General features: G+C 37.1%; 1 gene segment (V, D, J or C); it reads right to left on the reverse strand.

The window, feature by feature from the left end:
* Positions 1–2,492: 2,492 nt before the first annotated feature.
* Positions 2,493–3,071, reverse strand: LOC141504497 (immunoglobulin kappa variable 3-15-like). The segment is given in 2 exon segments: positions 2,493–2,809; positions 3,017–3,071. Coding segments are annotated over 2 exon segments (372 nt in total).
* Between the last annotated feature and the right edge of the window lie 20,351 nt (positions 3,072–23,422).

Raw genomic sequence — 23,422 nt, forward strand, 5'->3', positions numbered from 1 at the left:
ACACAAATTTTATCCATTCCATATAAATCACTGCACAATTTTCTACTCTCCTAATATGAGTATTGATATCTCAACTCTAACTCAAAATACTTATAACCAATTATATTCTCGTTATAACTTGATAATCCAACTCACCTTTTCCAGTCCCAAGAGCTGTGTGTTCACACATTTCTTCCTTTTTTTCTTTTCTAAGGAAGTTCACACTCATTTTAAAATTACTCAATACTGTTTGCTTCTGTTCCTTTCAGACCAGTGGGATAAAGGCAGGGAGTGAGAATGATTATTACCCTCACCTGTAATTGTTAATGTTTTGTGTTATGACTTGTTTGAATTTCTTGTGCTCTCTAATTCTATTAATGAATCACATTGACATTAATAATGAAATTTTCAATTTTCTGAAGTTGAAGAATTATTGATTAAATGGATTAAAAAAGTCCTCGAGTATGGGTTTGAGAAGTTGAGCAAATATTTTGTATTTTTGTAATTTTCTTGTAAATTCATGGAATATTGGTAAGATAGAAATTGAAATTAAAGATAACTGAATTATTGGTTCTGAGGAAGAGCTTTTATTGACAAATAAGTAAAACAGGCTGTGAATGTATATCTCATTTACCATCTGGTGGCCAAATCCTATACTACATTCCCTCAGCTAGCTTACTGTTGATAGAAAATGATAGCATGTTGCTCTCAAGTAGAGCATGGTGAAATGACACAAGAATGGATAGATTTATTACCATCTACACTCTTTAGTATTTCATGTAGCACCCAACCAAAAATATCTTTATTGCATATGCTCATTTCTCCCTACGTATTCATTATTCTACTTTCTTATTTTATTATTTAATTCTTGATATCAAGACATAATTTTCCTCTTTGAAATTTCCTTGAATTGTTCCCTGAATCATTAAATTCAAATTTGCAGAATAAGTTATCCTTGGTTTTCAGACTCTGTGGTTTTTTTTTTTTTTGCTAGAAGCTGATAGGTCTTGTGTAACATGGTTTCATTTCTTGTTACTTGAAAAGCTTTCTTTTTTGAAGTTTGTACTTTTTACTTTCTTGTGGATAATATGAATTTTAGCCATGATATCCTTGAACTTTTCCCTTGTCCTGCAATTTGGAGCATCACTATGCTGGGAATAAAAAAGATCATTAATGGAATAGTGAACTAACAAGTATTTTGGATGAAGAGACATAACTGAGAAGTAATGTAATTATCATTAAACAAAAGCTAAGTGATTTGCCAACTTTAAAATGCTATATAAATTCTAATTCTTCTTTTTCATGTTTTTGTAGATGTTAGGAACCTTCCTGATAATCACAGAGGCAACAGAGCTAGAATAAAACCATTTCATAAGTCTAAAAGCCAGTGATCTCTCTACCAGGATACCTAGACCACTGAGTTCTCTTTCAGAATATACTTTCCCAGAAGAACTGCATTCATTTATGAACTCATGTTGACCTACCAGGGAAGGAAAGAACTAACACCCCAGAAGGGATGCAATATGGCTTCAATGAAGCAAAAAGTCAATGTTGGGGGAAAAAGAAAGATGAGGATGTTGAAGTAGGGTATAAAAAGTGGAGGAGTAAGTCATGATGTTGCAAGCAAAGAATTTAACATGACTAGAGTGGATCTTTGAGGGCTGTGACTTGATATGAAATAGAAATATTTGAAGATGCTGCCTCTGTTCTCTTGGCAGGAGGACTGGAAGGTAAGAGACACAGACCTGGAACAATGGGATCAAAGAGCTGTTACAAAGAGCTACAAGGAAGTATATCTAGTTCTGTCTGATGCCAAACCACAGAAATATGAGCAAAAGAGTGGGAGATGCAGAGAGGCTAACTTTAGACTGAAACTAAGAACAGACTCCCTGGCAATGAGAGTCATGGGAAAGTGTAACTGATAATCCATGACTGGAAGCAGGAATAAAAACAGTTCACATTTCTTTAGAGCTTCTTAAGGGTCAGACACAGTGCTAAACACTTTACAATTATGATTTTACTTTGTTTTCACATCAATCGAAAGACTGATTAGGTTATTATGATCCCTCTTTTACAGATGAGAAAACTAAGGGAAACAGAGGGTATGTGACTTGTCCAGCATCACAGAATGTGAACTCAGGTTTTCTTCATCATATACCCGGTTCTATATCCACTGAGCCCCTGGCTCCTCAGGTAGCATGTTTGCCCTGGACTCTACAAACAAAATTTCCAAGATCCCTTGTTCAGGATTTGGAAAGGGAAGTCCTGGTCAAGTATGGGTTAGAGAAACTCACTTTTGGAGTGTCTTCTCATTATTTGGATTGTGTCACCCCATGCTTCTTGCCTGGGAAAGAAATCCAAATCACAAGTTGTTCAAGTCACAGTTTCCTCATCTGACACCTAGAAACTTGCCCTAGGAGTAGCCCAGACAAGTGACTCCATCCCAACTGGGGAAAGAAGAAGCCCGGGGGACAGTAAGGCCTCCCTCAGCAGCTGCCTGGGCAGATTTTTGTTCAGAGATATATCACTATGTGAGGCCAGTTATTGCACTGAAAACAGTAGTAGACGGCACCATCCTCAGCCTCCATGTTACTGATTGTGAGGGAGAAATCTGCCCCAGAGCCACTGCTACTGAACTGAGTAGGGACCCCAGAGAGCAGAGTGAAAGTGGATTTAATGATGAGCCTGGGGACCTGGCCTGGTTTCTGCTGGAACCAGTTTAAGTTAGTGCTAATGCTCTGACTGGCCCTGCAGGACATGGTGACTCTCTCTCCTGGAGACACCGACAGGGAGGCTGGAGACTGGGTTAGCTCAGGGGTCCCTTGGGCATCTGGAATCACAAACACAAGAAAAATAGTGAGAAAAATGCAAATCCCAATTTACAGCAGCTGATTGCTCTTTGATAGTGCTGTGAATTAACCCTTCTGGTGATCACCAGGGATGAGCCCCATTTTCTCGCTGTCCTCAAAATATCATACACTCCCGGTTCTGCTCAGAGGGACTAAAGCCAGACTTGTTTCTCCTCTTCCTGGCTCACCTGGAATCCAGAGCAACAGGAGGAAGAGCAGCTGAGCCTGAGCCCCCATCTCCATGTATCTGAGCTCTGAGCTGCCCAGCCCTTTCCTCCTCAGCTGCCTTCTTATAGCTGCTCTCCTCAGTGAGCTTCATGTGCTTGGGGTGAGCCATGCAAAATAGCCCAGGGAGACTTCTGCTCAAAGGACAGGTTCCAGTGATCTCATCTCTTGACAGACCTCTTAAACTCTATTACAGCAGCAATCCCTTGTGGACTCTGCAGTGGGGATCTCTCAGGGCAGTTCTATTCCTGTCCCCACGAACCCTGAAACCTCAAAGATGCTGAGAAAATTCAGGCCCAGAATGGGACTAGCTGGAAGTGATTTCTTTTTGTGTCCAGTGACTTCAATGTATTGATCCTCTGTTCTAACCTGAAGCACCCACCCATCAATCATGATTCTATTCGATTCCCCACTAATTCACAGTAATTGTTCTGGCTGTTTGATCATTGGGGAGGAAATTTGTAGGTTTTCTAGTCAGTACAACTGAAGGGAGTCGTTTCCTATTGTTGATGTAAATATTGTTGGCTATTAGTCCCCATCTGCACAATCACCACAACTTTTGAGAGAATTCCTGTTACCAAGTGCCTACAAATGGCAAATGGTTTAATCTATGAAACTGAGATCATTTGATTAGAAGAAATTTTATTAATGAAGAGGAATTACCACCACTTTACTGCTTTCCTGGGAGAACTCCAAGATCTCTGCTTCCAACTTGCATCTGAAATCTCCATTATGGGAAATGTTCCCTTATTGCTCTTTGAGGTCTTGGAGAGCAGAGACCCACTTGTGACTCCAGAATGTAGTATGGTGTTTTGTCCATAATAATAGTCTTATCATTTTTTTAATTCATTCATTTAGAAAGGCACTAAAAGAGCTAGGCTTTAGATGGGCCCCTATAAATTAGATTCTTCTCTTATTTTTCTTCCTTATTGATTCTGCACAGATGATATGGGAACTTTGGAATATGAATATCTATGCAAATGGAATAGCCACAGGATGCATTAAAAAGTACCTAGGAGGGTGGCCAGATGTTGCAGTGAGGAGAGCACTGGCTTTGAAGTGCAGAGGCACTAAGTTCAAATCTACTTTTAGACATTTGTATATCTGAGCAAAAAAACAAAACAAAACAAAACAAAACAAAAAAACCCCCAACAGAAAAGCCACCTAAAGTCTAGATTACCAATCTATAATTTGATATTTAAGTTAAAGGAAATTTCTCTCACATGGATCATCCTGTTATCCATTGGTCATCAACCCTCTCCCCCACCCCCAGAGACATCTATAGTTTCTGACTTTGCCAGACTTCCACAGGGCCAGTGGAGCCCTATTAATGCCTCTTCTCAGAAGCTATCACCCCTGGCTATTTCCCACCTTTGTTTCATGCCTCTCTCCCCCCACTGCACACATCCAATAGGTATCCTCAGCTCAGTTTCTTCCAGACAAATACTGGCCCCTGCCTTCAACATTTCTATCTTCCCCAGCTTCTGGGTGGTAGTTTTCTCTTTTGCTCCAAGATTACTACTTCACTGCTATAATATTGGGAAGAATAATGAGGTTGCATTCACAGATTAATAATGTACCAACAGATTAGAGTGTTTTCATTATTTGGAACCCTTCATTTGTCAACCAAGCCTAAGTAGTGATGCCTAGGTTGTGCAGTAGATAGGAGACTAGACCTGGAATCAGGACGGACTGAATTCAAATCCAGCCTAAGACACTTAGTAATTGTACAACTCTGGGCAAGTCACTTATTCACTATATATTACAGCTTCTTCATCTCTAAATTTAGGTGTTAAAAATAACACCTCCCTCCCAGTCTACTTTTATGGATGAAAAGGATTAGTTTTTAAAAAAAAACTATTTATTTACTGATACAACTTTATGTAAAAATAGTTTTCATCATGTTTGTAAGGTTTTTAGTTTCATGTTTCTCCCTTCCTCCCTTTCTTCCCCCTCCTAACAGAAAGCAATCTAACATGGGTTATATATGTAAACTAGATTAAACAAATTTCCATATTAATCATGTTATGAAATAAAAGTCAAAACAAAAAGGAGAAAAAAGTCATGGGGGGGAACATAAAATAGACTACAAATTTTAAAAAATGAAAATAGGAATCTTTGTTCCTTATTCAGACTCCAGAGTTCCTTCTCTGGATGTGGGATGATATTTTCCATAACAAGTCCTTTAGAATTGTCTTTGAGTATTGTACAGCTGAGTTGATCATCATACAACATTGCTGTTAATGGGTACAACAGTTTTTTGATTCTGTTCACTCACTCAGCATCAGTTTGTGCAAGTCTTTCCAAGCTTTTCTGCAGTCCTGCCCCTCCTGATTTCTTACAGAACAATAGTAATTCATCACATTCATATACCACAATTTGTTCAGTCATTCCCAATTAGTGGGCATCCCCTCAATTTCCAATTCTTTGCCACTACAAAAAGAGCTACTATAAATATTTTTTTACATGTGGGTCTTAACTCTTTTTTAGAATCTCTTTGGAATACAGATCTAATAGTGGTATAGCTAGATTAAAGGGCATTATGCCCTTTGGATGTAATTCCAAACTGCTCTTCAGAAATATCAGATAAGTTCACAATTCCAGGTATTAGTGTCCCATTTTTCCCACATCCCCTCCAACATTGATCATTTTCCATTTTTGATATTTTGGCCAATTAATTTGCATTTCTCTAATCGATAATTATTTGTGAACTGCCTGATTTTATCCTTTGAGCATTTATCAATTGGGGAATGACTTGTAGTCTTATAAATTGGATTCAGTTCTGTATATATTTTTAAAAATGAGTCCTTTAGGGGAAGCTAGGTGGCTTAGTGGATAGAGCACTGGTCCCAGAGTCAGGAGGACCTGAATTCAAATGTGCCTCAGACACTTAATTACTGGCTCTGTGACCTTGGGCAAGTCACTTAACATCATTGCCTTGCGAAAACAAACAAACAACAAAAGAAATGAATTCTTTATCAAAAACACTAGTTATAAAAATTGTTCCTAACTTACTATCTTCATTTTAATCTTGGTTGCAGTGGTTTAATTAGTACAAGAGATTTTCAAGTTAATGCAAACATTAGTTTCTCCCTTTTCCATAGACCTGAAAGCTAAACTAGACCTTGTTCTCCTAAAAGCTACCACCTTTTATGTCTAATCCTGTACCCATTTCAACCTTACCTTGGTAATGAGTATGAGATGTTGGTCTGTGCTTAATTTCTTTCACACTATTTTCCAGTTTTCCCAACAGTCTTTATTATAAAGTAAGTTCTTATCCCAGAAGCTGGAGTCTTTGGATTTATAAACAATAGATTACTAAATCATCTTCTACTTTTTTTCTTTTGTGCTTAAGCTAGTCCACTGATCTACCAGTCCATTTATTAGCCAATACCAAGCAGTTGTGAAGATTGCTGCTTTATAATGTAGTTTTAGATCTAGTATGACTAGGTTACTTTATTTTTCATTTTTTAATTTGATATTCCTGACTTTTTGTTCCTCCAAATGAATTTTATTACTTTTTTCTAGCTCAGTAAAATAATTTTTATAGTTTGGCAGGCACTGAATAAGTATTTAATTTAGGTAAAATTGTCATTTTTATTATATTAGCTTGGCATACTCACAAGTAATTGACACTTGTCCAATTATTTAGATTTGATTTTATCTGTGTGAAAATTTTATAATTGTTTTCATATAGTTTCTGAGTTTGTTTTGGCAGTTAGATTTCCAATTATGTTGTGTTGCCATTACTTGGAATGGAATTTTTTTTCTATCTCTTACTGCTATGTTTTGTTGTTAATATATATATATATATATATATATATATATATGTATTGATTGATGTTTTATGATGGTTCATTTTATATCCTGCAACTCTGATAAAGTTGCTAATTGTTTCAAGTAATTTTTAGTTGATTTTTTTTTAGGATTCTCTAAGTATACCATCATATCATCTGCAAAGAGTTAGAGTTTTGTTTCCTCATTACCTATTCGAATTCCTTCAATTTCTTTCCCTTTTTTATTGCTAAAACTAACATTTCTAATATAATATTGAATAATAGTGGTGATAACAGGCATCCTTGTTTCACCTTGTTCAATTTTTCAGTCATCATGTGTGCTATAATATAAGGCATTTAAGAAACATTGTTGCCCAAGAGAAGAGAAATTGGAGGGTTGATGTTAAATATAATCAGTATTGTTCTGATAACTTTAATATCTAGCTTTTTATAAAAAAAGTAGTAGTACACACTTTCATGCTTAATCTTCATTAGTGACTCTTATTACCATCACTTTAAGTCTAGACATTCAACAAAACAATAAATCAAACACTGATTTATAGATTTTGCTGATATTTGTAAATATTTACAATGAAAAATTAACAACCAGCTCATGAGGTCCAGTTTCAGCTGACTTCAGATATCATTTGAGCTCTATACTCTTCTTGGTGCCAGGAGAGATTGCCCAGCCTCTTCATGCCTAGATTCTGCCCAGCCTCCAAGTCTTCTCCCCAAATCAGACAGTTGCTAGGACCCAGGAAGAACTCCCCCCTTCTATTTCACAAGAATGGGTTGGGTACTGGATCTTATCTTTTCAGAGGGGCATGTGCAAAGACCATCATGATAAAACTCCTGAAGTTTATCTACTAACTATTGTTTTAGAAAAGAAATTGTAGAGAAATTCTATGAAACGTGAGAAATTTCTCAATTAAATTAATATAAATTGTTATTCCTTGACTTCAATTCAAAAATTGGGAATCACTTTAAATAGTAAAATTCTGTTAGACTATGTGGATCAAGAATAAGGAATGAAAAGAATCAAGGACTGGAGACTCCATAGAATCCTCATATCACTAGTCTTTACATTTTCTTTAAAAAAAAAGTCTTAGTAAAAACTAACCACCAAATAAAGTAAAAAAAAATTATCATATTCTCAAAGACAGGGAATTATTCATTACTTACATAAGACTCTTATCTGTATCTGTTTCCTGTATAATCAGACTATGATCAAAGATGACAGGTGAAGCATACATTTAAAATAATTCTGGAGCAGCTAGGTGGTGCAGTGGATAGAGCACTGGCCCTGGAGTCAGGAGGACCTGAGTTCAAATCTGACCTCAGCCACTTAAAAAAATTGCCTATCTTTGTGACCTTTGACATAAATAAATGAAATTTTTTAAAAAATATTTTTTATTTATTTAAAAAATACATTTAAATAAAAAATAAATTTAAAAATTCCATCTTGGCATATTTAAACAAGTTATTGAAACTGAAAAACATAACACTAGAAAATGACAAAGACATCAATTTCATCTTCATCAATTTCAAAGACTTTTCTATGAAAATTCCATCAAAGAAATTCTAAAATTCTATTGTCCTTAAAGGAAATAAAAATAGCCTAAAAAAGTACATAAAAGTGGCAAATATTGAATTTACTTACCAAGTTGCAAAAACTAGAATTCTTGGGCAATATCAGTTTGTATTATAATGTCATTTGCAGAATTTTTTAAAGAAGAAATAAAAACAATGGCATCTCAGTGATAATGCTCTTATGAGAGAGAGGCAGACAGAAAGAGACAGAGAGATAGTTTGAAGTCAGTATTTGACAGTATCCAGAGACTATTTAGGGATACCATTACTTGTCATTTGATATCAAAGAAGACCACACCAACCAATCAACTGATTAGAGGTATGAGTTGTGCAATTATGTTTCTGGCGATGAGGGATATGCTGTTCAAAGCATCCTTCTCACTTGCCTTTACCAGAATCTTTCCATCCCATGGCCTGATTTTTAGGAAACAGACTATTGGTGATGGTCTGGATACTACAAAAGTCTGTTTACCTTGAATTGGTCATATCAACAAGGCACAAAAGTGTATCCTTGGTGCTGGGCAAACACTAGTCTATTCTATGTGTTGATAGAATGTGACAATCAGGTACATAATAAGCTGTCTTTCAATGGACTAACCATCGCTGGGGTTTTTCCTCTCAAACCTTCCATCTTTTGAGTTATGAGCTACTTAACTATATGATTCAATTGATAATATCTTTAGGACCATGACAATGTCAACTTGCCATTCATAGGGCTAAACTGCCTTGCTGTTAATACTTTCCTTAGAGTTTGATGCCACCAGTGAGATGCTTTTCAAGGTTTGAGCTCCTCTCTCTGGGACAAACCCATTCTGGTATGACCTTGCCCTTCACACAAAAAGACAACTCCCCCCAAGCTCCTGCCAGTTTCATCCAGCATTACCACATTGGATGCCTCAAGGGCTCATGTCCATCACTCTGAATTTGGGGATCAGAACCTGACTCCCTTTTGATCATTTGAGGGTAATGAAGGCCATTGCTCAGCTCTTTGGCACAGTACTTGCATATCTCAGGACAGGCAGATCCATGTTCAAGTATTGTTCACAGGGAACCTCCACTTCAGCCTTCAAAATTCTCCTTTTAATTCAAGTAAATGAAGAGAAGGAGCTGGAGGAGGAGGAGGAGGAGAAGTTAAGAGTTAAGTCCTCATTTTAGATATGAGAAAACTGACAAGATGAAGAAATTTGTCCATGGTATAGTAAGTGACTTTGTCACTGGTTCCAATCTGGTTCCTTTAGAACTGGAAATGGAATGCTATGTATGTGAAACTGCACATAGAACAGTTTGATTAGGGTTTAGAATTCATAAAGGAGAGTAATGATTACTTGATTAATAGGTTAGAGCAAGTTTGTAAAAAACCAAAGAAATGAATTCTCATGGTGGGGAGTGGGGGATGGGTTATGAGAAAGGACAAAGTGAAAGGAAAGAGAAAATAGAATAAATGGGAGTGGGGAAGAAAGGATGGAGGAAAATACAATCAGCAATAGCAATTGTAGGAACATATATGGAAATAACATCTCTGATGGACTTATGTTAAAGAATGCAATCTACCCAAGAGACAGAGCTGATGGTATGAACACAGGCTGAAATACAATTTTATTTTCTCTTTCTTTCACTTTAATTTTGTGAGTTTTTTTTTTCATTTTTGTGGGGGGAGGGGATTATGTTTACTCTTACAATAAGACTATTTTAGTAATGTATAAATAAATTTTTAAAATGTAAATAAATGAAAAAATTTCACTTGGTCTCATATCCCCGGAACCATGGCAACTATAGGTTTCCTTGCCAGGTTGCTTGGCAGTCATCTCATGCCAGGAATTCTAGATCTTTAGACACTATGAGTTGGACTGCTGATCCAAAAGAGATCACCACCTTGAAAATGAGGACAAATGAAATTGAACAAGATAAATGCCCCAGACCTAAGGTAAAAAAAGAAGAGCAGAAGAAGAACCTCTTCCCTGTCATCACTTCAGTTCTTTGCACCCAATCAATGGGTGAGCTAAGATCTTCACCCTCCAATTAGCAGCAAGCTACAAATTGTAGTAAGAAGAAAGAGAGCAACTATCCTACTCTGGCTCTTTTTAAAGATGCAGCATATTCCTACTTTGTGGGTAAATGAGAGCAGTTTCTTCCATTCATGTAACAGGGAAATGCAGATAGCAGTCCTATTATAAAAATAATGATGCTAGGAAATGTTATCTCCTTTTACAGTGCAGGTATTTGAAACAGACAGAGGTTAAGTGATTTGCCCACAGTCACACAGATGTCTGAGGGTGGATTTGAACTTGTCTTCCTGACTCCTGGCCCAATTTTAGATCCATTGTTCCAGTTGCTTCTAGTCAATTATATCTGGTTAAAAAGTGCAATTTATCTGCCCAGTGGATAGAGCACCGGCCCTGGAGTCAGGAGTACCTGGGTTCAAATCCAGTCTCAGACACTTAATAATTACCTAGCTGTGTGGCCTTGGGCAAGCCACTTAACCCCATTTGCCTAGCCAAAAAAACCAACCTAAAAAAAGTGCAATTGATCAATTATTTCTGGAAGTAATTGTTTCTCCCATAAAGGAGATCTTAAAGAGGAGGGATCAGCATATAGGAGGGATGTTGAGAAAGTATAAATGATAAGAGTTGACAACAAATTAGTCATCCTGGGTGAGTGAGCGGGAGGAGTCAAGTTAGGACCCTAAGTGATTGTATAGATGGAGAGTAATGGTGTCCCAGTGAACAAGAATTCAATAAAAGTTGGAAGTCTACTAGAGAAATCATCAAGATTTGAAATAGAGAAGAGGAGTGGGCAGGGATATGATGGAGTTTCCTTGTCCAGTAAAATTGCAGGTGCCACCACTACAGAATTTCATGGAAAATAACTTCATGGTCCAGCTCATTCTATGGAATCAGATACATGAAGAGCCAAAGTCAGAATGATCTCCCCTGTTGTCCTGTGGCTTCATTAAAGTATAGGAAGACTAAAGAGTCTGTCATAAATAGGGACTGAGGAGATTATGAGATATGTCATTTGTGTAACTTTTTAAACCAAAGTTGCCTGGTTCTCTCCCATCACATTTCTGATTGGGCTCAGTTCACAGTCAGGACTTTTTAAGAAAGTCCTTATGCTTCTGGATCTTTATACTCTCTGAATCTCTGCCCATCGTACTTAGGCCATATTTCATAGCAAGTCAACAACAAGCATTCTCAAGTGTTTACTATGTCCCAGACACTGTGCTAAATCCTGGATATACAAATACAGAAAGCTTACTTTCTAATGGGGGGGAAAACAAGATATAAAGGAAAGTTGAAAAGGGAAAGAGAGGTGGGAGGAGGAGGTGAAAGTTAAGAAATCCAGATTATAGCCTGGAAGAAATGAAGACAATGCCAGACCTGGGTCTTTCCTTTCTAGGTGGAGCTGTCCAACCAGAGGAAGAGATCCACTGGGGTAATGGCTAATTCTAATGTGTATATTCCAGGGTCGGAGTGAGCTTTCAGGATGAAGAAGCTTCTGAGACATGGGAGGAAAGGTCTGTATTCAAGCCTAGAGAGTATTTAAGGTAAAGTAAAATCACAAGGATTAGTGCTCAGATACTGGTGAAAGAAAAGGCTCATGGGAAGTATAGGAACCTTAATTAAAAGGGGAACAAAGAAAGCACCAATGTGAAGTTGCTGAGGTGAAATAAGACAGTTCCAGGTCATTGCTTTCCTCCAGTACATCTTCTTTTAAGCATGGTCAGAAATCCCAGCCTTTATCACAGGTGTCAAGGAAAGAGCCCTAACTGGGCTGGCTAAGCAGCATGGAGGTTTTTTGGTTGAGGTATGTGGCACTGTGAAAGGCCAGTGAGTATGCTGCATACAGTTATAGATGCCAGCATCCTCAGCCTCCACTCTGCAGATGGTGAGGGTAAAATCTGTCCCAGACCCACTACCACTGAATTGAGAAAAGACTCCACCATGCAGGTTGGTTGAATGATAAATTAGGAGCTTGGGAACCTCCCCTGGCTTCAGTTAGTATCAATCTAATTCATCACTAACACTTGAACTGGTCTTACAGGTAATGGTGATTCTCTCTCCTGGAGATACTGACAAAAGGTCTAGAGACTAAGTCAACACAATAGCCCCTCTGGAACCTGGGAGAAAAAAAAAGACAAAACATGATCCATATGATTTTGTTGTCCCGGACTTTCAGTGAGGGTGAAAAGGCAAAACTTTCTTCCTCTCTTCCAGAGATGGTCAAATAGCAGAATGATGTCTGAGATTCAGAGCAACAGGCACAAGAGGAACTGAGCCTGGAACCCCATCTTCTCCCCAAGCTTTGGAGACTGCTAACAATGACCTCACTCATGGTCTGACCTTTATCTGGGTCCAAGCAACTGGGCCTGTTCCTTGCAAATCAACAGGTAAGGGGGTGGGGGGTGGGAGAGAAGTAGAAAGGCAGAATGGTCTTGAAGCCTCTGCCTTCAAGCATCAGGTACTTCAATAATTTTAACTAATGAAAGAAACTATAGTCTTGTTTATTCCCGAAAACAGTAGAGACAAACTAAGATTTTCTGTGGGTTTCTTATTGACTTACTTTTAAAATATAATATTACTAATTTTTTATAAATTACATTTCCACAATAATCATATTGCATCACCTTGATATGATTATATCAAATTGTATTTTTGTCATGCATGTATATAGTTACATTTCAAGTGCATTTTAATCTGGTTTGAGATTGGCAGCTTCTTGTTTGACACCTCTCCCTGAACCTTTCTTTGCTTCCTCTGGTTGTTAAGTATGGGCAGCCACAGACAGAGGTAAGATTTTATATTATGATTCTGTTCTTAGCCACCTTTGTGTGGCTTTACGAAACCCATTTCAAAAGTCTGAACCTTCGATTCCCAGAATCACAGAGTGAATATAGGAAAAGACCCCAGTGGCTATTTTATCTTATACATACAAATATACAGAGATTCTGCATTAATATATCTGTCAAGTGGTCATCCAACCTCTATTTGATGACCTCTGTCCCTTTGGGTCCAAGGAACTCTGGGTTCCGTACTTCTTTCCTCATTGAGATGACTCTTTTAGGAAATTTATTTTATTTGGCTCCTGATATCAAGATACAGTTTGCTTCTTTGAAACTTCCTTTCTTTGTTTCTTGTTCTATGCTCTCTAGAAAGTAGAATGAACCTATTTTTTCTTCTGCATGAGATATCCTAAGATATAGCAAACATGACCCCCCACACCTCACAGAAAATATTTTTTTCTAGATAAAATGCTCACTTCTTTCAAATGATCCACATCTAACATGAATTCAACCTCCTTTACCATTCACTGTTCACAGAAGGTCCACTTTGTTAAGCGTTGCTTGTTTTCCTTCTCTCTGACATTTTAGTTTATCAATGACTTTTTTCAACTGAGACACCAAGAACGGATAGTAACATTCCAGAGGAGATCTCAAGAGGGTCTTATCTCTTCAGATTATGGATTAACATCTTCCCATTCCTGGAAGGTGATCTTTTTTTTAATGTAACCTAAACTTATATTATTTTTATTTTTACTTTTAGTTGTCAAAATAAAGAGCTAATTCATAATGACTTTGCTATTTATTTTAAAAAGTTTTTAATATTACTTTATCTAATTGTGACTCCTTTACCTTTTATTAAGGTTATTGTCCTAATAACTTAATTTTTATTGTCCTTTGTGCTCAGAGAGGACTATGATGGGATCAAGGTGCAGCATGTCCAATTGAAGCTGATCAGACTAATATGAACTAGGAACACTCTACCATGGGTCAGACACAAATATTCCATAAGAAAAATGAAGTTGTGATGTCTCTAAATTTGTGTCCCTCATATTTTTTGAGCTACTGAATTCTGTTTTGCTCATAGAGCATAGAATCTGCTTTGATATATGCCTGCCATCTGGGTGGTTCTGTGCCCCTGTCTCCCTTGTCTCACAATTGATTGTAAAGTTCTTCAGAGAGACCTTAAGAGTCCTTGGATCCCTTCTTCTGACTTGGGTGTAAGCTCTAGTCCTGTCTGATTTCTCAGCAAAATAGTCAAATACACTTTTGGTATTTGAATAATATGGCAATTCCACTGGAGTTGCATTCTTTGCAGTAGACTTTGAATGCTTGGCAGTTCAGTCAGAGAAAACAGCCTTAGTTTCTGGTACCTTGTCTTGCTGGGTAATCTTCAGAACCATCCTAAGACAATTCAAATGGAAGCAATTCAGTTTCCTGGCAATGCACTAGTTGACTATGCAGTTTCCACAGGCATACAACATTGAGGTCACCCAATGACTGTAGACTTTCGGTTTAAAGGGCAGTCTAATACCTCTTCTCTCACATACTTTTCTGAAGAGCCTCCTAAATACTGAGCTATCTTGATGCATTAACCTCATCACCTATGTGTATATCACTGCCAAAGTAAATGGACTTTCTATAGCATTCAAAATCTCTACATTTGTTGTAACCATTGCTTCTCCAGATGCATGTTATGGTGTTGACTGATGTAGAATCTCTGTCTTCTTTGTGCTAATTATTAGGTCAAAATTAGCACACACATCAGAGAATCTAGTCATACTTTGTTTTCTCTTAGCCTTAGAGACTAAATTAATTCACAATGATCTGTGAATAAAAAGGGAAGCATCAACTCTCCCTCCATTTTAGTCTTGGCTTGGAGATTTTCAAGTTAAATTATTTGTCATCACCACAGTAGCTGATTTTGATGAGATTTTTGTTTTTATCAAAGGCATCTGGTCCAGTGCTGGAAATATCGTACTAAAAACAATGGGAGGAAGCATACAACCTTGCTTCTCTCGATTGGAGACTGGGAAAGTGGGAGAACATCATCCATTATCCAGAACCCATCCAAGCATGCCATTATTGAACTGGTGTTCATTGGGCAACAAAATTTCATCATGCTCTTTCACAAGCCTTTCACATTGAACAATATCAAAAACCTTGACCAGATCTACAAATGCTGTATAGAGACCTCTGTTGTGCTCCTGGAATTTCTGCTAGAGTGTTGGACAGCAAACACCTTATCAACCATTCCTCATCACTTTCTGAAGCCACATTGGTTCCCAGGTAGATGACCAACTTCCAGGTCAGGGATTAATTTATTAAGGGGGACTCTGGCAAGAATCCTTTGGTAATGACTAAGAGATAGCCCTCCTGCAATTATCATGGGACAACCTATTTCTTTTTTTCTGTTATAGAGATGGACAATGGAGGCATCCTTTAATAACCTCCTGTTGTCATTTACCCTGGAAGACTGCATTAAGCTTTTGTATGAATAGTGGATCCCCTGATTTGTAAATCTCAACTAGAATAGAATCAGTACCAGGGCTTTGCCACAGAAGAGGAGGCTTATGGAATTCAAAATCACATCTTTAGTTTGAAATTTGATTAGAGTAGTATTGATTTCAACCTGAGCTAAATGGTAATTGGTTCAGCATTGATTGATGAAAGTCTGATGTGTTCAGCCCAACTCTCCAGGATCATATCCTAATTACTATTCAATGTGGTTCCATCAACACCGAATAGTTTGAGATAGGTCTTTGGCCCATAGATAACATTCAGGGCATTATAAACTGTTTGAATCATTCTGATCAACATAAAACTGAATTTATTTACCTCATCACTTAGCCAAGAATTCTTTCTAAGCTTTACCTCACTTTACTTTTGAGGGATTAAATGCTGAGAAACGAACAGACTATACTAGTGCCAAATTCTGTGAAGTTCTTATTTTTTGTTTAGCAGATTTTCAATTTCCCCTGATGTGCTTGAAATACAATACACACACACACACACACACACACACACACACACACACACACACACAAACACCGCGCTATGTACTTAAAGTAGAGACCCTGAGCAAAGAATGTGATCTGTTTCTCCACCTTCTCTATTGCTTCTTTCTGTTTAGGTCATTATTTTTTTTTAGGTTTTTGCAAGACAGTGGGGCTAAGTGTCTTGCCCAAGGCCACACAGGTAGGTAATTATTAAGTGTCTGAGGCCACATTTGAACTCAGATACTCCTGATTACAGGACCAGTGCTCTATCCACTGAGGCACCTAGCCACCCCTTAGGTCATCTATTTCAATGGCAAAGGCACTTGAGTTTCTCCCTCTATTGACCTTCACCCAAATACTCTTTGGAATGCTTTCCCACTGTTTCCTGGATTACATGACATGAGTATACCTTCTAAATAAAAAATTCCACTCTATATATGCCTCTTTCTTAACAAGTCTCTTACTTTTAAATAATATGTAGTGTAGTTTGTTCCATTATCACAGTGATAGCTGAGATCTAATTTGCTTCTTTGTGTTGTATGTTTTTTCCCTTACCTAAACTTTTACCATTTATATATAGATATTTGAAGTCATGAGTTTTTTACTCCTTTGTAATATTTTACCTATTTCCTATTCATGCCTGTCTCAATTTCTAATCTTAGTTTCTTTTATCTACTCTTAATGCTATCTAGCTTAAGGGATACATTAATTTGGTTTTCTCCTTCCTGCATTCTTGTTTAGTTTAAATCCCTTTTGATTCAAGACACTCATCAAATACCACTCTTATTTAAATATTCTCCATTTTTGGACAGAAATCTGTTATCCTTATATTGTAAGTGTTGTTCAATAAGGTCAAATATATCTTAGGCACCACTAGTTTAGTCTGCTATTTACTTCCTTAATTGTTTTCTTCTGCATCATTTACCTTCAATGGACAACAATGAGAAAAAAGTCACCTGTGATCCTCATGACTTCCAGTTTTTTATCCAAAACTTTATACTTTTTTGCTTTTTATTTACTTCTGGTAGTATCATTGGTGCATCCATCAAGCACTGTACATGGGTAGTTGTGTTGTTCGATAAGACTTGAGATGGTTTTTGTTATGTCTTAGATATATGACTCAGGAAGACAATAGATTTCTCTATTACTTATTCATTTGATAAATAGCTATGTCAGTAGCCCAGAGTAGGAAATAGTAGTTTAAAAATTACTATTTTTTCCTTCCTGTGTTGGCTTAAATTATGTCTGTGGCTTTTCTATGTAACATTTATAGAGGCTCTTCAGAATCTCTCTTTTTCTTTCTTTTTTTCTGTCTGTCTATTTCTGACTCCCTCATTATAAAACTAATTTATGTAAGGAGAATTCTATTGTTGATGAACTATTAAGGGATGCATCACTTCTTTGGTGCATGTATACAAGTATTCTTTCAATTGCTATTCTCTCTCTCTCTCTCTCTCTCTATATATATATATATATATACATATATATATATATGTATATATATATATATATTGATTTTCCCTCTCCTTTCACTTTCTAACATCCTATCAAGAGTCAGGGCTCCCATCTTCTAACAAAGATAGTACACACAAACACACACACACACACACACAGAGACACACACACTCCTTCTTCACTAAAGACCTGAGTCTCTTTTACTATGGGAACATTTCATTCTTCCTGATAACTTGGAGTGGGACAAGGTATTGTTCAAATCCCTTTACCTTCTCCTCCAAGGAGAGAAAAAGATCAGTTTTTGAACTTTTTTTAATATGGAAGAGAGAAAAAAGTGACTAAGCTATGGTAGAAATACAAAATTCATCCATTTCATGTAAATCACTGCATAATTTTCTATATTCCACTAATATAGACATTGATAGCTAAAATCTAACTTAAAACATTCAGAACCAATTATTTCCCCTTTATAACTTGATGACCCAGTTCAACTTGTTTTAGTCTCAGCAATTGTATTTACATATACCATGTTTCTTTTCTAAGGAAGGTCCCACTAATTTTGAAATTACTCAATCCTATTTGCTTCTATTCCCTTCAGACTAGTGAGAGAACTGTGGGCAGGAAATAAGAAAGTTAGGTCAACCTAACCTTTAATGATTATTGTTTTATTTTATGTCTTCCTTGGGTTTCTTGTGTTCTCTAACTTGATTATTAACCAAATGACCATGAAGAATGAATTTTTTTAATTCTCTTAATTTGAAGGTGAAGTAAAGCCATCAAATAGGGGCTTCTTAAGTTGAGGAAAAAAATTGTATTTGTGTAATTTGGGGGTATGTCCATAAAAAAACTGATAGACTTAAATTGAAAATAAAGTTACGTGAATCACTGGTCCTGAGGAAGAATTTGTGTCGAGAAGTAAGTGGAGTAGCTTATTAGTGTGTATATGGCCACCATCTGGTGGCCAAATCATATATTATATCCCCTCAGTTGGTTCACTGTTAAGAGAACAAGAATAGCATGGGTGTTCTCTAGTGGAAAATATAGGAATGAGACGGGATTGATTATGTTTATTAACAAGTTACATTTATACCCTTCAGTACTGCATACAGTACTCAGAATGAATATCTTCTTTACATAAATTCCTCTTGAATACTTTCCCTGACTATTCACTACTCTGCTCTCTCTTGCTTCTCCTCTTCAAACTCCTTTCTTAGATGATCCTCCATGCCCCACCATCTTTCATAGCATACCTGGATACTCTTTTTCTTATTTCCCAATATTCTCTGTCAATGATTCATTAACTTGTATAGGTTCAACTTTTATCTCTATATAAGTGATTCAAATCTACATCTCTAGCCTTCATCTATCTCTCTTGAACCTCAATGCTATATTAATACCAGCCTCTAGCAGATTCTCACACAGATCAGGTTCAAATTGGAGATCATTTTCTTTCTCCTAAATTTACCTTTCATAATTTCCCTATTTCTTTTAGTTACATAATCAGCTTTCGAAACACCTAAGTCCAAAACATCAGAATAATATTCAACCCTTCCCTTATCTTCTACTAACATTTTCATTTCATTAATAGGTCTTATTATTTCTAAAATTTCTAAATTTCTAAAATTTCTAAAATTACAACCATTCCTTAATCTCTCCCAGTTCATGTCATTATTATCTTCTGACTTTCAGGACACCCTACCAAATTTCTCCTTGATTTTAGTAACTGATTTCTTAAATTCATCTCCATTATTTTTCCTGTCATCATTCTTTGGACTTTTGATATTGAAGCTAACAAGTCTTTAGGTCTATCCTCAGATTTCTTTGAACTCACTTTATATCACTTCTGTCTCCTTGCTCCTTTAAGCTATTCACAGCTTAGACCTCCTCATCCTTTGAAACTATTTTATCTCTAGGACCTTGAATTCTCACAATTTCCTCTATTACCACCTCTTATGCCTCCCGTGCTTTTTTTACCTCCAAATTGATTAGTTCTAATTGTTTTTCCTATTTTTCAAAGTCTATCCTTGCTGTTCTGGTCTCATCTTTCTTCTCTGGGCCTCTGACTTGGGTCTCTTGCAATAGCTACCCAGGACCAGAATCTATATATTAGAGTATTTAATACCTTCAGTCCCAAAACACTTACCCTGTTGTCCTTTTGTCTTTCCTATCCTTTCACCCCATATCCCAAAACCCCTATAAAATCAATGGCATGATTCCTGGTAAAGCTGTATGAAGCAAGTTTTATGAAGAAAAGCTAAGGTTGGCTTCAGTGAGATTTTTTTTTCTGGTCTCATTGACTATTGACTGACATCAATTAATTGATAATGTGCAACTGAAATGTTCAGGTTGTGGATTCCCTGGAGTTTAAAATAATTTATGATAATTGTGCTAGACATGTTAACAGCAACCCAAATTAGTGGTGCACTTTCCTTAATACTTCAGTAACCATGGAAGTTTTCTGGTTTCTGGGTTGGTATGCTTGTGCATACCTAATTAAATGATCACTCACCATCATTATCAAAATAGACCTCCTTTCCTATCTTTTTACATCTTACCCCCTTATATATACCCTATGATCTATTACTCTGGTTTCTTTGCTGTTTCTCACATTACAACTGCAATCCATTACAATTATAATCCATCTTCTGACCTTGTACACTTTCATTGGCTATCTTCCATTCCTCAATCTCCTGTCTTCCTCTTTTCTACCTCCTGGCTATTGTCCTGGTTCAGCTAAAATACTACCTTCTGCCAGAATCCTTTACTGGATCTCCTTGATGCTCTTTTAAAATTTTTTCCAATTCATACTGTATATATAGCTTGTTTGTGCATAAATGTCTGCATGTTCTCACCCTTAGCAGATGGTAAATGTAGTGGAAACTGATGCTCAACTAAGGTCATTTTAAAAATACAATTCCAAAAGAAAATATATCCAAGGAAAAATACAGAAAAAGCACATAAATAAATGAAAACAGGATACCCAAACGAAACTAACTGTAACATAAAGCCAAGTTAAAAAGCATGTATTAAGTACTTATGTGCAATGGGTAAAAAAAAATAGTTATTTTGATCTAAATTAAAAGAATACATGGAGTAAACATGAAGTTTCTTTTCTTTTTTCTTTTCTTCTTTAATATTTATTCTCATTTTTGTACATTTTTTACATTAATAAAATATTCTTGTTTAAGAGTAAACGAAATACCCCCCTCCCCCATAAATATAGACTTGCTTGAGCGATAAAGTAAAGGGGAGAGAAAAAATTAAAATTAAAAGAAATAATATTAATAATTGTAGGTATGGCCAGGTGGCACAATGGACGGAGAACCAGCCCTGGAGCCACAACCACCCGAGCCCACATCCAGCTGCATACACCCAACAATCACCCAGCCGTGTGACACGTAAGCCACCTGAACCCAACTGCCCTGCAAAAACCAAAAATAAAAAGGAAAAAAAGGCCCCAAATAAAATAAAATATCAGTAATAGTAGGGGTAGCTTGGTGGCGGACAGAGCATTGGCCTTGAGCCAGGAGCACCCGGGTCCAAATCCGGCCTCAGACACCCAACGATCACCCTGCTATGCAGCCCCCAGGTAGACCACCAAGCCCCATTTGCCCTGCACCCCCCAAAATAATAATAATAATAATAATAATAATAATAATAATAATAATAATAATAATAATAATAACAAATGTGCTTGGGTCTTTGTTCCAACACCAACAACTCTGTCGCAGGTGGATCACGTTCTTTATGATAAGTCCATGGCAAAAGTTACTTCCATATTTTTCCACCATTGTCATTGCTGATTGCAACTCCCTCCTTTCATATTTCTCCACTACCATGTACTATATATTTCTCTCTCCTTTCACTATGACTCTGCTGTAGGGTCGCTGAGTGGAACAGCAGACAGATCCCCAGCTCTGGGGCCAAGAGGCCCTGAGGCCCCATACCACCCCTTAGGCCCAGCATCCACCTGGCCCTATGGTCCCGGACAGACCATTCAATCCCAGCCCCTTGCAAGAAGTAAAAAAGAAAATGTGTTATATCTGAGCACTCTTCCCCCATGGTCCATCCTCTCCTCCTTCATTCACATCCCCACCCCTTCCCCCGTACCCCCTTCTTACTCCAGATACCTATACGCCATTGAGTATATATGCCATTTCCTCTCCTAACCACTTCTGATGAGAGCAAAGGTTCCCTCATTCCCCATATCGTTGCAATAGCTCATTGTAATAAAGAAAAATCTTATTATATGAAATATCTTGGCCTATTCCCCCTCTACTTTTTCTTTCTCCCATTACATTTCCCTTTTTTTCTATTGACTCCATTTTTACACCATATTTTATCTTCGAATTCAGCTTTCTCTTGTGCTTCAACTATAAAAGCTCCCTCTACCTGCTCTATTAACTGACAAGGTTCATATGAGTATTATCAATGTCATTTTCTATGCAGGAATACATGCAGTCCATCATCATTAAGTCCCTCATATTTTCCCCTTCTCCTCCAATCTCTATGCTTTACCTGAATCATGTATCTGAAGATCAAACCTTCTGTTCAGCTCTGGCCATTCCAACAGGAACATTTGAAATTCCCCTGGTTCATTGAAAGTCCATCTTTTTCCCTGGAAGAGGACATTCAGCTTTGCTGGGTAGTTGATTCTTGGCTGCATTCTAAGTTCTTTTGCCTTCTGGTATATTATATTCCAAGCCCTACGAGCTTCCAATGTAGTTGCTGCTAAGTCCTGTGTGATCCTGACTGCAGCTCCATGATATTTGAACTGTGTCCTTCTGGCTGCTTGTAGTATTTTCTCTTTGACTTGCGAGTTCTGTAACTTGGCTATAATATTCCTAGGGGTTGGTTTTTTGGGATCTCTTTCTCTGGGTGATCGGTGGATTCTCTCCATTTCTATTTTGCCCTCTGCTTCTAGAATATCAGGGCAATTTTCCTGTAGTAATTCTTTGAAAATGATGTCAAGGTTCTTTTCCTGATCATGACTTTCAGGTATTTCAATAATTTTTAAATTATCTTTCTTAGTCTGTTTTCCATATCAGTTGTTTTTTCAATGAAATATTTCACATTTTCTTCTAATTTTTCATTTTTTTGGCTTTGAAGTATTGATTCCTGATTTTTGGTAAATTCATCAATCACCCTGAATTCTATTCTTTGTCTGAAGGATCAGAGAGCTTTCTTATCTCTTTTTCCATCTGGCCAATTTTGCTTTTTAAAGCATTCTTCTATACTCTGGTTTCTCTTCAGATCATATAAATCTTTCCCCTAAAGCATTCTTCTCCTCAATAACTTTTTGAACTGTTTTATCCATTTGACCTAAGCTGGTTTTTAGCATGCTATTTTCTTCAGCATTTTTTTGGATTTCCTTGACTAGGCTGCTGACATCATTTTCATGTTTTCCCTGCATCTCTCATTTCTTTTCCTAGTTTTTCTTCTAACTCCCTCATTTGATTTTCAAAGTCTTTTTTGAGCGCTGTCATAGCCTGAGCCCAATTTCTGTTTTTCTTGGAGTCTTTAGATGCAGGAGCTTGTGCTTCCTCATCTTCAGACTGAGTGTTTTGATCCTTCTTGGACTCATTTGCAAAATATTTCTCAATGGTGTTCCTCTTATTTCTCTGCTTGCTCATTTTCCCAGCCTGGGCCTGGTTTTGGGGTGCTTCCTGAGCTTTTGGGACACTCCCAACAAGGGTCTCAGTGTGTGAGGCTCTGTCCTCCCTCCTGGTCTGTGAATGAGCATATGCACCCCCCTCTGCCATGAGGCTGAGG

This window comes from Macrotis lagotis, chromosome 1 (assembly GCF_037893015.1).
Source record: "Macrotis lagotis isolate mMagLag1 chromosome 1, bilby.v1.9.chrom.fasta, whole genome shotgun sequence".
NCBI classification, from domain to species: Eukaryota; Metazoa; Chordata; class Mammalia; order Peramelemorphia; family Peramelidae; genus Macrotis; species Macrotis lagotis.